Source organism: Diplodia corticola, assembly GCF_001883845.1.
Source record: "Diplodia corticola strain CBS 112549 chromosome Unknown scaffold66, whole genome shotgun sequence".
In the NCBI taxonomy this organism is placed as follows: domain Eukaryota; kingdom Fungi; phylum Ascomycota; class Dothideomycetes; order Botryosphaeriales; family Botryosphaeriaceae; genus Diplodia; species Diplodia corticola.
The window spans coordinates 59,411-73,375 of NW_017971545.1; the positions used below are offsets into that span (position 1 = coordinate 59,411).

At 59.0% G+C, this 13,965-nt stretch overlaps 6 protein-coding genes across 6 annotated transcripts; 3 read left to right on the plus strand and 3 right to left on the minus strand.

Moving 5' to 3' along the window:
- Positions 1-113: 113 nt before the first annotated feature.
- BKCO1_6600016 (uncharacterized protein) lies at positions 114-3,090 on the minus strand (the record flags this gene model as incomplete). Its single annotated transcript, XM_020278273.1, has 3 exons — positions 114-1,300; positions 1,353-2,912; positions 3,000-3,090. 3 exons carry the CDS (start codon positions 3,088-3,090, stop codon positions 114-116), a joined length of 2,838 nt encoding a protein of 945 aa, XP_020126351.1.
- Positions 3,091-4,474: 1,384 nt separating this feature from the next.
- On the plus strand, positions 4,475-5,094 carry BKCO1_6600017 (alpha-amlyase; the record flags this gene model as incomplete). The annotated part of the gene is made up of 3 exons (XM_020278274.1): positions 4,475-4,729; positions 4,795-4,892; positions 4,956-5,094. 3 exons carry the CDS (start codon positions 4,475-4,477, stop codon positions 5,092-5,094), a joined length of 492 nt encoding a protein of 163 aa, XP_020126352.1.
- Positions 5,095-6,692: 1,598 nt separating this feature from the next.
- On the plus strand, positions 6,693-7,064 carry BKCO1_6600018 (uncharacterized protein; the record flags this gene model as incomplete). Its single annotated transcript, XM_020278275.1, has 1 exon — positions 6,693-7,064. The coding sequence occupies one exon, from the start codon at positions 6,693-6,695 to the stop codon at positions 7,062-7,064; it is 372 nt and encodes a 123-aa protein (XP_020126353.1).
- Positions 7,065-8,263: 1,199 nt separating this feature from the next.
- On the minus strand, positions 8,264-8,497 carry BKCO1_6600019 (uncharacterized protein; the record flags this gene model as incomplete). Its single annotated transcript, XM_020278276.1, has 1 exon — positions 8,264-8,497. One exon carries the CDS (start codon positions 8,495-8,497, stop codon positions 8,264-8,266), a length of 234 nt encoding a protein of 77 aa, XP_020126354.1.
- A 1,041-nt stretch (positions 8,498-9,538) lies between these two features.
- Positions 9,539-11,392, plus strand: BKCO1_6600020 (d-arabinono-lactone oxidase; the record flags this gene model as incomplete). The annotated part of the gene is made up of 1 exon (XM_020278278.1): positions 9,539-11,392. One exon carries the CDS (start codon positions 9,539-9,541, stop codon positions 11,390-11,392), a length of 1,854 nt encoding a protein of 617 aa, XP_020126370.1.
- A 784-nt stretch (positions 11,393-12,176) lies between these two features.
- BKCO1_6600021 (nucleolar gtp-binding protein 2) lies at positions 12,177-12,912 on the minus strand (the record flags this gene model as incomplete). The annotated part of the gene is made up of 3 exons (XM_020278279.1): positions 12,177-12,667; positions 12,722-12,857; positions 12,910-12,912. The coding sequence occupies 3 exons, from the start codon at positions 12,910-12,912 to the stop codon at positions 12,177-12,179; spliced, it is 630 nt and encodes a 209-aa protein (XP_020126369.1).
- Positions 12,913-13,965: the final 1,053 nt, after the last annotated feature.

Consider the following 13,965-nt stretch of genomic DNA (forward strand, 5'->3'; position numbering starts at 1 on the left):
ATCCAGAAAGCCGCCAAAAAAAAAAAAAAAACCATCAAGGCCACCACCAGATGCGCTGAAAACGGATAAGCTAAAGCCAAAGCCAGTGACGAAAAAAGCGCCACCCCTAAGCCCTAAGCAGTCGGGAACACCGTAGACTTGAACAGCACGCCCTTCCCGTAGATCCGCACGCTCAAGCCGGTCGCGATGCGGACCCGCGGCGGGAGCTCCTCCTTCGGCGGGCCCGACTGCAGGCTGACCTGGCTGCTGCCGCCGTTGTCGCCGGTGCGGACGGCGCCCAGCTGCTGCTCGCGCTCGCGCTGGCGGGCCTCGCTCTGCTGCAGCTTCTTGCCGCCGCCGCCCATGATGCTCGAGAACATGCCGCGGCCGCCCGAGCGCTTGGTCGTCTCCTGCTGGGGGCCCGGCGGCGAGCCCTGCTGCGATTCGTCCTCGACGCCGACGGCCCCTGCGGTCATGTCCTTCATGTCGCTGGCTGCGCTGGCCAGGCTCGCGCGCTCCGCGGACTCGCTGTCGCGATGCTGCAGGACGCCGTCCGCGCAGGGCTGGGCCAGAGGGGGGATGCCGCTCTCGACCGTCATTTGCTCGCCCATGATGCCGTGTCCGGGTGGATAATGCTCGATGGCGATTTCGCGGCTCTCGAGCGGCAGGTGCGAGAGGATGTTGATGGTGAGTTCGATTATCGGTGAAACATTCGCCTTCAGCTCTAGGAAGTCCTCGTGGTTCGGGTCCACAACATACATCTCCATAGTGGCAGTCAGGGACTCGTTGAGCGACTTTATCAACAGTTCGCGGTTGGCCGTTGCCTGCGGTCCACGAAGCTGCTCTGCGAAGCCCTCTGTGGTTGCGAGTCGCCAGTTTATGAGCTTGGACGTGAGTGCTTCCTCTTCCTCGGTATTACTTGCTAAGGGAGCGTGTCTGCGGATGTTGATGTGGCAGCTCTTGAGCTGTTTGGAGAGGTGCTGGTCAAGATCGGGGTGGAAAAACTTATTGAAGACTTCATCAAGCAGCCATTTGCTGATGACAGCACGTCCGACGGCAGTCATCTCACGCGTGCCAACCTTTACGGCATCATGATTGACAGCAGTCTGCAACCAGGGCGGGATTTCCTTCCAGATCTTCCGAATGGCAAAGGCAGCTTGCTTGACAAGACCATGAAGGCGCTCAAATCGTGCGTTGTACTCGGTATCGTCGAGAGAAGTACGCGATTGAGAAAGACGCTGGTGAGCCAAAGTGTTCTGCAGCGAATGGACCTGGGACTGCTGCTCGAAGAAGTACCGCTTGACCTTTTGGTACTTTTCGCCTGTGGATATAATCAAAATCTTGGTCGGAGCACGAGCTAGGATAGCACTTACGCAAAACTTCATGGTCTTTCTGCAGTTGTGCCACCTCCTCATCACTCATGTCACTGACGGCACGCTTGGGCGGCGGAGTGCCACGGCCACTCTCATTGTCATTGCCACCATTCTTGCTACCTCTAAAACGCTGGTCCTGCGATCCGGAAGGAACGACATCCGCGCTAAACGTCTGACGGTTAGGAGTTGGTTGCGGCGTAAGGTTGGAACTTTCCCTCGATGTGGAGGACAGGCCACCCTTGGGGGCGTCGGGGGAGCGTTTGCTCGAAGGCGGAGGCATCTGCTCGGTCGACTGCTGCGGTTGAGGTTCCTGTATTGGGGTAACGACAAAGTCCTGGGTTACTTGCGGGGCCAGGGTCTGGCTCTGACTTTGGTGGCTTGGAGCAGGGGACGGGGAAATCTGGTGCGGGGGCTGAGGCAGCTGAGGCGTTGGCTGTTCCTGAGAAAGCCGCTGCGGTGGCGCCTGAGCCGGGACACGAACAACGGGCGTACGGAAGGCTTCCGGCTGCTGCGGCTGAAACTGCTGTTGCTGCGGCGGAGCGGACGTCTCGGGCGGGATGAACTGAAGATCCTGCTCCTGCTGCTGCCTAGAACCAGAAAGACTTTGTTGATGATGATGATGATGATGATGATGATGCTGTTGCTGCTGCTGTTGCTGCTGCTGTTGCTGCTGCTGCTGCTCTTGCTGTTGGAGTCGCTGGTACGCCTGAAAATCCGCTTGCTGCTTGATGTATTCCTGCTGAGCTTGCTGAGAGTCCCCTCCGTGCGAGTGCTGACTCTGAGGGCCGACGCCGTCAGCGGATTGCGGGATCAAGGCTTGGTGAAGCTGATTTTGGTTGGCCTGTACCTGAGGCTGCTGGGTGTACGGCTGCTGATAGTGAGGTGGGGGCGGATTGTGGGCGCTCAAGCCACCGTTGCCGTGCAGGTGGGGGCCGTGTTGATATTCGCCCGAATTGCGGCCACGCAGGCTCTGCTGGAAGCTTTGCTGGGTGTTGACGCGGGCGAGCGACGCACGGCGGTACTCGTTCGGGTCTGGGCTCTGGCCAATGGTGGGGTTGTTGGGTTCGTAGTAGGCGTCTTTGGCGGGCGGCACAGGCGAGCGTTCGTCGGGCTGCACCTGCAGGAACGGGTCGAGGTGCGGGTTATGCTCGTCAACCTCGTGCGATGGAGCTAGCTGCTTGCCCTGCTGCCAATAGCGTTGGTCTTCGGCGAGGCTCTGCGGGCGCGGGACGGGGAGTTCCTTCTTTCTGACCGACACGCGTCTGCCGAGACCCTTGTCCTTGGGCTGCGAATCGTGGCTGTCCTTGGAGGACGAGCCCAGGCCGAGTCTGCTGCGCAGTGACTTCTTTTCGGGAGCGTAGTTCACGCTACGGTCGGGCTGCGGCGAGTATGGGGCATAGGGCTGCGCGCTGGCGCGGTCGACGGGCGTTGCGGGGACGTCGGCGGCGGCGGGGACGGTGACGGGGCGGTCCAGCGACAGATTGGAGCCCGGGAGCGAGTGCGTGGGCGGCGGGGGATAGCTGCGCTGCTGCGCGTCGTCTGGCTGTCTGAAGCGGTGTTCTGCAATGGGCCGTCAGCTCTGGGCCAGGTGCCTTGTTGTTGCGCGCGGGGCTTGGCAGCGCGGGCAGCGACTGGACTACTGCGTACCTGAAGAGGCCGACGACGCGTAGTCGGTGGCACTGCCCACAGAAGCTTGCGACTTGTTCGACTTGGACCAGAAGGAGGGTTTCGAGGGCATGGCAGACCTCGCGGAGCCACACGACGCTGCGCGCGGCTTGGGACTGCGAAGGCGGCGGCCGCGGGTGGGGCTGCGAGAGGATCAGCAGAGTTGCTGGCGCTGCTAAAGATAGGCCGGGCGCGTGCTGCGCGCGGAGAGGCAGACAATGCTCGCGCCGTGCGAAGCTCTCTCGAGGAAGGGTGCGAGGTCAGGCTGGTGACTGCAGGCGTATAGGAAGCTCGCCGGCTGGACACAGGCTGCTGCGGGCGCGGAGCGGGAAGTGGGTAGCTGGAGGAGCCATCCTCGAGCGCGCTCCGGCCGTCAGCCGCACGTGTAGGGCTCTCGGGCAGCCGCTGAAGGCTCCAGGCCGGCGCGGAAGAGCCGCAGACCCACCGCTGGGAGCCGTGGAATCCATGCGCGGGCCTTGGTGGTGGCAGTGCCGCGGCCGGGGCAGGCTTGAGGGCAGGCTTGAGGGCAGGCTCGAGGGCTCGCCAGCAGCTTTGTGGAGAGACCCTGAGCCGCACGCGTTCGCCGACGCGTTTGTGGTCGCCCGGTCGCGCTCGCCCGCCGACTGCGCACGCCTGCACTCGTCCAGCGCCCTGCCCCGCGGCATCCGTGCCTAGCCTGCGCGACCATGCCTCCAACCGCTATTTTTAGCTGCGGAGCAAACACGGGCGCCCGGCCGACCAGCAACCTAAAATCCACTCGTTGTCAGCACGCAGCTGCCGCTCCTCGCCCAATCCGGCCGCAACGCCCCGAATCGTCAGTGCCTCACTGCTACTCCCACAAGAATCTCTGTTCGACCGCCTGCAAAGGGCCCGCGACTCACCGGTCGCTCGCGCTGGTCCTACCAGGCCCTCCCCGATCTGTCTCTGCGCAGATTCCTCGGAAAGTCGTCCGGCCAGCCGCCGACCGGATTGCAGTGCCGCCAGGGCAGTCCCGCCTGGGCTGTGCCGCAAGCGACGCGCGCTTGTCGAGCCAGAGGCACCCCGTCTCCCTCGCCGGTCCAGGTACGCTCTACGCTCTGCGCATGCTTGCCAGGCGGGGGGTCCGATGGTGCCGAGGCCCGCATTCCGACTGCTGCGACCGCTTGTCCCCTTCCAGCCCGCCTGTGATACGCCAGCCACAACCAGGTAGTATCTGTCCACCTAGATGTATAAAATTTTGCTCTCCTCGGCGCAGCCGACCACGATTTTTGTTTGTGTAGGAGATACCGGTGCAACAGAGTATCGTGTTCACTCGCGTGGTTCATTCCCGCCGTGTCCGGGTCGGTGCTGCTTGCCCTCCAAGAGCGCATATAAATTGACCCCGTCTCTCGTCCGTGAATCTCGTCTTCACCGCGCTCTCAATTGACCCATCAGCCCTCTTACGAATCTGCAAGAAGAGAACTCTCCTCAATCATACCATGTACCTGTCTACCATTTTCACGAGCTTCTTTGCTCTCATGGTCTATGCCATCCCCCTCGCCCGCCACCGCCAGCCGACCGACCTCGCGTGCGCAAACCCCGGTGACTGCTATAAGATCACGACCATGGACATCACCAGCGGCGAGTCTGTCCAATTGAGGTTCACGCTCTATGACGACGCCAAGAGCACCAACAACACGACTGTGTGCAGCGCCTCGTGGGAGGTTGGCGCGAATACTTGGCCCCAGAAATATGTAAGACCCTGGGCGAGAGCGGGCCTTTGTATCACCAGCGCATTTTCTAACGCGGAACCTTGCAGATCAAGTGCAACGACGACATGTTCCAGTGGATGTTCTCGAAGTTCGACACCGTCACCGACTGGAACATGGAAGCCGCGCACGACTTTAAGCTCGGAGAGTACGTTTCCTGCTTTCCTTCACCTTCCAATGCACATGGCTCATGCTGACTCCGTTGTGGTAGCTCCGGCGCACGCGCCTTCGCCAACGGCACGGCTACCATCGACGACTTCGCGTGCCAGTCGGGTACAGCTGGTGTGCAGTACTGCAGCCTGAAGGGAGACCATGTCATCAATCTCAACAAATACGCCATGATTGCCTAGAGGCGGTGATGCAGGGAGTTGCACGCTCCTGCAGCCTTGCCGAGGCTGACGGGGGGTGGCGGAAGGCCAAGGCGGTTGCTACACGGAGCTTGGTGATCCGTCGATGACTCTGGTGCCTTGCATGAGGGTGTGCGCCATTCATGTGGCTTTCCGTATTCTTTGCCCAGGCAGCGTCCACTTTTGTGCTTTTCATGACTTTGATGAGAAACGGCTGTCGTAGTTAGTACAGATCGATCGCAACCTAATACGTATCTTCAATAATCCTGCCGTCTCGGTAGTGTCATGCGGTTCTTCAGCCTTTCCCGCATAATGACTAGTTGTCTCGTGAGATCATCCAGTGGTGGAGGCGTGCATCCCAGCAGGCAACCACGGTCCGCCACATTTCCTTCCATCCGGACGAGCGAGTGCGCGAGCACCGAGAGCCGTCACGTAGCCGTAGGACTGACTGGCTGCGGCCATGCAACGTCTGCTCCTCTTGATTTTGCTGCAACGGGCTGTTTGCCTGCGCCTCGGTCGCGGTCACATGGCCACGGACCCAATTCGGTAATTTTGCTTCCGGCCTTGGAAAGGGGTGCAGTGGTGGTATTGTGTCCCTCTATTTCGGAGCGGGAATCCAGGGCAACACAGAGGGAACATGACCGCATGATGGCGGAGAAGCGTGTGATGGCTGCTGAAGTACCATCATGACCGTCCACTACTAGCTCAGCAACATCCGGCCGCAGCTGACGAGCAGATCTGAGACCTGACGATGGAAGTTACGTACCACGAAAAGCGTGGAGTGACATTCGTGAACCCCGCGCTGGGCCCCCGGAAGCAAGGTGGGCAGCCAATCGCGCCGTAGCCGTCCACAGGAGTTCTGCGTGCCCGCCAAAGCTGTTGGTCCGTCCGGGCGAATACCAAGGGTACAGGGCGCACTTCGAGGCGCGGCCATTTCTCGCTTGGCGCAGTGATTTGTAAGGGGAGGGCAGCCGGCCTCGATCGGGAGGGCCGGTGTTGCGGGGCGGTCTCGCAGTCATTGATGACGGGGCAGGAATGACGATGACTGCGCCTGAGGTGATGATGGAGATTGTTGAGGACTGCCTCAGGCCGCGGTCAGGCGTTTGGTCGGGTGGCGACGGAAACCCAATCGAAGGTTCCGGATGGCTCCGCGCCCAGTCATCGCCTCGCAGCCCAAGACCACGTCGGTTTCGATCCACAGCCCACGTCGACGATTGCAAATATTCAAGTCGACGGGTGTGCGGGCGTGCGGTCTGATACGAAGACACGCAGCAGGCAGCGGGGCTGGCGAGAGGTCAAAGCGAAAGCGACGTGTTGGGTGCGTTCGTAGGGCTCTGCTGCGCCACCCGCGGCGCCACAATTGGTCAGCCACGGGCGCAATGACGACGATCATCCGCCGTGTGAGTCAACGACCGTCGCCCGCGTGGTGACTGTGTCGCCTGGTCCGCAATCGGAGCCCGCTCCCGCTCTTTGACCCCATACCCCGCTGTATATATTCACTTGGAGATCGCCGCAATGCTTGCTTCCAGCCCGCCCTCACCAGAAGCAATCCCCCCTTCTCTCTTCCGACATCCCTCTCCATCTCGACAACCTCTCACAACATGGGCCAAAGACACAACCGAAAGCGCACGAGGAGTCGTCCGCGCAACCGTCGCTCAAACGGCCATGCGCGCGACTCCTCGGTAGATAGTTCTTTCTCCTTTTCCTCGGAGTCCTCGTTTTCCGGCCAGCTTCCGTATCCTCACACCCAGCGTTACACGTCTTTTTCGAATCCGCCCGCGACCCACTGGCATCAGCAGTACTCCGCATGGCAAGTCCGCCAGGGGCTCCAGCAAAAGCAGCAGCAGCAGCACATGGAGAGCCAGCGTCTCCGCATGTTCGGCGGCGAGGCAGCCGACGGGGCAGAGCTTTGCGGTCCCATGCTCAAAGTCGTCATGGATCTGTTCGACGACATCGACTACATCGATCCCTGAGCCAGCGGGCGTCATCACCAGTCCACATCTCCACACCATATGACTCTCCGACCCCGCACCATGACCGTCACGACGCCTGCTTTCCGCCGAGCTTGTTCATAGCTACCACACCGCATGATCGCGGATATCGATCACGGCGTTCCGGGAGTCTGTACATGAAATCATTTCCGATACGTATCATCTTCACCATCATTTCACGGAGTCTACAAGGCGCAATACAACAGGTCTTCAACACCTGGGAATCTTTTACTTCTCTTCTCGTATCCGCATATTCAACGACAACACCGCTCAATATTCTCTCATCATCAAAAAAGAAACCAAAAAAAAATAGGAGAGTTCATTCTCTTCTACCGAAAACTCAACTGGAGGCGTAGGAACAACACTCGAAGCCAGGACTTGTAGCAGTGAAGACAGGGCTGCCCTCTCCCCCGTTATAGCGGAGCGGTACGGCGGCCTCTGTTGGATCGGTTCGATAGTGCTCGAGCCTTGGGACTCCGGAATACTCTCTGCAATGTGTACAAGAAAGAGGTGGCGAGACAGACGGGCAGGAAAACGGGGCAGAATATCTGAAAGTATCAGCTCGATGCACGCATCTCCGTAATTGTTTCTTTACTTGGACATGCTCGAGCGTCGCTGGATCTTTTCGCTTGATTCGGAAGGGGGATGAGCTTGGACACTTGTGGAGCGAGTTTCAAAAAGAAAATCTCGCGATGAGACGAAAGTGGGGTGACTTTTCTTAGAACTCTCGAGAAGAGAAACAGCATGGAAAGGAGTACTACTCAGGGGCATTTATGGGCAATGGTCTCCCTTTCGTTCAAAGATACCCCAACCAGCTAGTATTAGCAATGATTTGAATCTTTTTTTGTTTTTTCATCTGTGGAATGGTTGAGAACATCAGGATCTGGTTCAAGCGACTCAACATTGACTCACTCATTGTTAGATGGATCAGTCACAGATGATCAATGGGTTGGCACACTACTCCGCGAAGCGGAGCGAAACAGATACAAATTTTTTGATTCGGTTCTAGACATAGATGAGAATTAATCCTTCCTGACTTTCCATTTTTCCAGCCCTCCAGGGTATTCCGCATGCTATTCCAGCAAAACATTCTGATCCTAACGCCATCTTTGCCCAACACCCCCTAGTATGCCTGGTGCTGATTCGCACATATGTTCTTGCCGATTGGCAGTCGAGAAGGTTTATGAAGAGGTGCTGGGTGTCCTCGTGGTCTCGGAGCGGTCATCGTGCTCTTCTTCGTCGTCGTGATCGAGTTCGTAGCCGCGACGGGGGCCGGAAGTGAAGTTGTAGTCGGCACCCCTGCGCGTGCCCGAGGTGAAGTTGTAGTCGTCGTCATCATCGTCGCGGGCGGCCAACAGGATGCGCCAGTCTTCCCAGCCGGAGGTGATGGTGGCGAAGAAGGACTTGAGACCCATTTTGTGGTTGTGTGTTGGGTGTTGTGGAGAAGTGATGGAGGTAGTGAGAGTTGGTGGCAAGTTGGCGAGCAACGAAGTGGCTTTTTATGTCTTGAGAGTGTTTGCGGGGTTTTCGAGAAGGATATGCTGATCGGCAGGCTAGCAGCGAGTGAAGGGCATCATGAAGGACTAGAAGGGAGCTTGGGCAGAGGGCAATTTATGTATTGGTGTGCGCATCCTGCTGCACCATTTTTTTGTGTCAAAGAGCGACAGCGTCCGAGACTTGTCCGAGAGAAAGGATCTCCGGGGAGGGGGCGGCAATGATTGTGATTGGCGGGCGCTCCCGTGCAGGATGATAGCGCGAAAAGATGATGGCACGGATGGAAGCACTGTGTGCTCATTTGCGAAGCATAATGGCTCATCGTTTCAGGGTTGTTTGGCTGCTTCCAGCAGGTCGTGGCTGTTGTGATGCGCGTCCCCACCTCTTTCTCCAATCGAGCCGCGTGCCCTCACAGGGACTGTCAGTCTCTCGAACGTGGAGCTGACATAGACCCGGGATCTTCAGCGACCAGGCACGTATTCTGCCATCGGAATTTGTCAGTTGACGTTGAGGTGCATCTGAGAATCACAAGCTGGCAGCCAGCCGTCACGTAGGTCCGAGGCGGGCGACTGCAGGAAACGCGAGGAAGGCAGGTGGCCATCATTCCTGGCTGATAACGATGCCAAGTGGGCGGCACGCAGGGCTGTGGTTTTGCTGGGGTTTGCTGGAGCAAGGGACGGGTGTTCGGGTATGACGCGGTGGTGACGGGCGGTGAGCCGGCCTGGCTCTCCCGCCATTTCTAGCGCTGCATGTCGTCGTCGACACACCCCACCTACCTAACCCACGCGGACCGGAGCTCAGCCCAGAAATCGCCGACGCGACGGCTTTTCCGTCCACGCGCACGCCATGTCAAGCGCCTTCGCTTCCGCCTCACTGCCCTCCGATCCACCATGAGACGATAGCCAGGAAAGAGCGCAGCCCTCCGAACCACTAGCACCAGCGATCGCTTCCCTCCGCCGCCCATGGCGTCCGACGACCTGCCCGCGCGCGTCGTCGACGAGCTCACCAAGCTCGACCCGGCCGTGCCTTTTCGCGCGTCCAAAACCCACGTCCACCACACCTGGGCCCGCACCTTCCACTCCTATCCCGAGCTCTACATCCGCCCGCAGTCGCTCGCCGAGATCCAGAAGGCCGTCGTGCTCGCCCGCCGATGCCGCCGCCGCATCACCCTGGTTGGCTGCGGCCACTCGCCCAGCGATCTGACATGCACCTCGGCCTGGATGATGAACCTGGACCGGTTCAACAAGATTGAGCGCATCGACCGTGGGACGGGCATCGTGCATGTCCAGGCCGGCATCCGCCTGTACCAGCTGAACGAAGCCGCCCTGGAGCACGGCCTCACCATGCCGAACCTGGGCAGCATCAACCAGCAATCCATCGTCGGCGCCATGGCCACTGGCACCCACGGCAGCAGCCTTCAGCACGGCCTGCTGTCCGGCGCGGTGCGCAGCCTCCGCATGGTCCTGGCGAACGGCTCCGTGGTCTTGTGCTCCGCTGAGCAGAACGTCGACCTTTTCCGGGCTGCGCTAGTATCGCTTGGCGCGCTGGGCATCATCGTCGAGGTCGAGTATCAGATGGTACCACAGGCCAAGATCGAATGGGAACAGACCTTGAAGCCGCTCAGCTACGTGCTGGCAAAGTGGGACCAGGACCTATGGACACGGAAGGAGTTCACGCGGGTTTGGTGGTGTCCGTACATGAAGCGCGCCATCATCTGGTCTGCCGAAAAGACGGACAAGCCGTTGCGGTCTGCCGTGTCGAGCTGGTACGGCGGCTCGGTGGGCTTCCACACCTACCACATCCTGCTGTGGATTGCCAACTACATCCCGCCCATCCTCCCCGCCATCGAGTGGTTCGTCTTCGGCATGCAGTACGGCTTCAGCCACGACACGACCACTTCGGCCGTCGAGCCCATGCACACCGGCCTGCTCATGAACTGTCTCTACTCGCAATTCGTCAACGAATGGGCGCTGCCGCTGCACAAGGGCCCCGAGGCCATCACGCGCCTGTCGGCGTGGATCCACGGCGACGAGCAGACGGCCCGCATCCCCTTCTCCCCGCGCGGCGTCTGGGTGCACTGCCCGATCGAAGTGCGCGTCGCCGACACCTCGCGGCGGCGGCAGCAGCAGCAGCAACAGCAGCAACAGCCGCGCCCCTTCCTCGACCCCAGCTACGCCGACGGCCCGACGCTCTACCTCAACGCCACCCTCTACCGGCCCTACCACGCCGACCCGCCGTGCCACGCCCGCTACTACGAAGCCTTCGAGTGGCTGATGCGCGACCTCGGCGCGCGCCCGCACTGGGCCAAGAACTTCGACGCCGTCGACCACGCCCTCCTCTCGCGCCTCTACGGCCCCGACCTCGACGCCTTCCTCGCCGTCCGCCGCCGCGTCGACCCGGACGGCATGTTCGTCGGCGCCTGGCACCGCCGCGTCCTGCTGCCCCCGCTCACACCCGCGCCCGCGCCCGCGCCCGCCGCCGAGGGGCAGGCGGGCACCCACCCCCACGCCCACCAGCCGCGCATGGCCCTCGAGGAGCGCGAGGTCGCGCGCCGCCCGCGCCGCGCCGGCGGCGTCGACTGGATCGGCGAGCAGGCCGCGCCCGTGTGGGGCCGCAGCCCGCGCGGCAGCTTCGGCAGCTCGTCCGCCGCCGAGAGCGTCGAGAGCTTCGACGTGCTGCACACCGCCGAGGCCGAGGCGAGCCAGCTGCTCGAGGCCGCCGTCGAGGACGCCAACGACGAGCCCGTGGGCGTGCAGCAGTTTCACGGGAGCGCCGTGGCCGGCTTCACGGGGACGCGGGTGTTTGACAAGATGTAGTTGGTGGGTGAGGTGGGGGGAATTCGAGTGGGATTGGTTGGTTGATTGATTGGGTGGGTGGGTGTGTTGTGAAAAAAGAGAGGGAAGGAAGGGAAATCAAAGCGGGGAAGGGTGGGGGCTTGATATGGGAAAGCAATTTGAGTCGTGGTAGTCAGTGCCATTCCACCCCACCCCCTTTGGACTGGTTAGTCTCGTGTATGATTTTTTTTTTAAGATGTAAATACAGAGGAAACGTGTGATACCAGAAACGAACCGCAGTTTGTGGAATTTTGTTTTCTTGATATCTGGGATCTTTTGAAGAAGATCACGGGGGAGTCCAACGTCCGAACGGAAAGCCAAGCGGGCCTCTTTTTTTTTTTTTTATAAACCGTTGTTGCTTTCTGTACGCCTGAAAATAATAATACTCCCACTTAGTCTATGTCAACGCCATATTCGCCCAGTCCGTGGATTGGGGTTGACCGATGTCTTGCCCCCAAAGAGGATAGGAAGAAACCAGTAAGATAAATGAGCCAGATCTCTTTGGAAAATGAGCTCCTGCTCTGACCAAATTCAGCAAGAAATGAGAGAAGCAAACCGTTGCTGAGAACATATGATCAAGGCTGCCTATCTTCCTCAGGAGAATGATCACGGACGCAATTTGTCACTGAGCCTCTTAGTATGGAGCAATCAATATCTCTCCATCCAGGAAGCCCTTGTCACCGAGGTGGCCAGTGGAACTGCGATCCGTTCCAAGGGAGAATCTTGAGGGAGACTTCGGCTCAAGGTCTCCAAGCGATTTGGCGTACTAAGACTGGGCATCCGGCGAAGGAGAAGACGGAGGAGAAGGAGGGTAGTAACGAGACTTCTCAGCCTCGAAGAACGTCGGATACTTGAGTTCGGCCAGTCTCCTCGCCGCAAGCACCTCCCGAAGCGCGGTCTCCCGCCGAATGTGCCGAGAAAACCCGACGGGGAAAGTGTAGTCCCTCGGCCTCTGACTGCGAGACAGAGTGTGGACGTACTGGGCGATGTGCCAGTTCTGGAGGTTTTCGGACATGGGCTCCCATGACAGGCCCCCTACCTTCCACTCGAGCAGGGTCTCGCACTCGGATGTTTTTGGTGGCTTGTCGGTGTCCCATGCGCTCTCTCTCGTTGGCCGGATAGAGATGCAGCTTTCGACCTCCCACATGGGCTCGGAAGGTTCGCCGCCCCAGGTCTCTTCGTCACTCTCGGGGTTGTTCTCGTAGTAGGTTACGCCGACTGTTGACAGGCGGCCACGGCGTGTAGTTCTTGAGAACTCTGCACATGGATGGTTAGCAAAGTGGGAAGCGGCCCGATGAATCATGGACGCACGGTTGTCTGAGGCAGAAGTGAAGGAGTCATTGTGGTTTTCGGTGACACTCGCCGGGCTGTTGCTTTTCATGCGCTTCTCCACTGGCTGACCCGATGCACTATCTCCAGCCGACTCCGAGCGCGAGCGTTTCTTTGGCTGACAGGTGTTAGCGATATTACGGCACTGTGGAGGGTGATGGGATCTCTACCATGGCTTCGCACTTGCACGACACTACTTGAGCCATACACAGAGATTTGGTATCGGTTCCAGTATACTATATCAGGTGAGATTAGTGCGAGGTGGTCAGAGTGTAAGTGCTCTGGAATTTTTGGTGATTGCTGGTGGTTGTGCAAGCGTCGAGTGGAAGAAGAAGCAGCAGGAGTGAAGCTGACTTCGCTCGCGAAGAATAAATAGCAAGCAGATTAGGCTGGCCTCCTTCGTTTGGATGTTGGTCGGCTGCGCCACTGGTGTTGAAACCCGTCATGTGGTTCAGTGTTATCCGCCGCAAGCCACGCGCACATTTGACACAATGCCTGTTCGATCCAGGTTCGCCAAAATGCCCACTAATGTCCCCCAAGCCCACTACAGCGCCTGTAGTTATTTTTTGGGCTTTCTTCTCCTTCAACCTTCTGCGTACTTCTCCACTGTTGCTAGATTCGTTACTGACGAAGCCACCTCGAAACATGAACTTCAAGGCGACGATTTCGCAAGGAATGGTCTGCCAGTGGGCACCGTCGGTTGGTCTCAGTTTCCCAGTAACATCCGCTTAATCCGAAAAGTGTGTTTCATCTTCGGCGATTGCTCTCCTTGTTACGGTACGCGTTGGGCAATTCTGCATAAGGGTCCTCTTGGAGATGCCGCCATTCTGTCAACTGTCCGTGACCATGTCCCCCTTCTAATATCACCGCTTATTTATCTTCAGGGTTTTTTTTTTGGGCCCGCTGGAGGCTGGCGTAGTCGACGTTTCCGTTTTGTATAAGGATTTCAAATCCCAGGTGCTGGTGTTTTATGGAATCGTATGAGTTGGATTGTAGTCCATTCATCACTCATCTTGTGTCTCAGGCAGGACTTGGATGGATAGTATCGGTAGCGCTGTCAATCGTCCTCTGCGGCTCTGGGAGACCTTAGATTGTGGAACCAAAGTGATGTATCCACCAAGCTGTGTCTTGCAAGCTCGGATTTCGGCCATCTTGTCAACTTCTCTTCCACTCCGAGAGCCTGGCAGCCGGAAAGGATGACGCAGCCTGCGTATGCTCATAGTAAA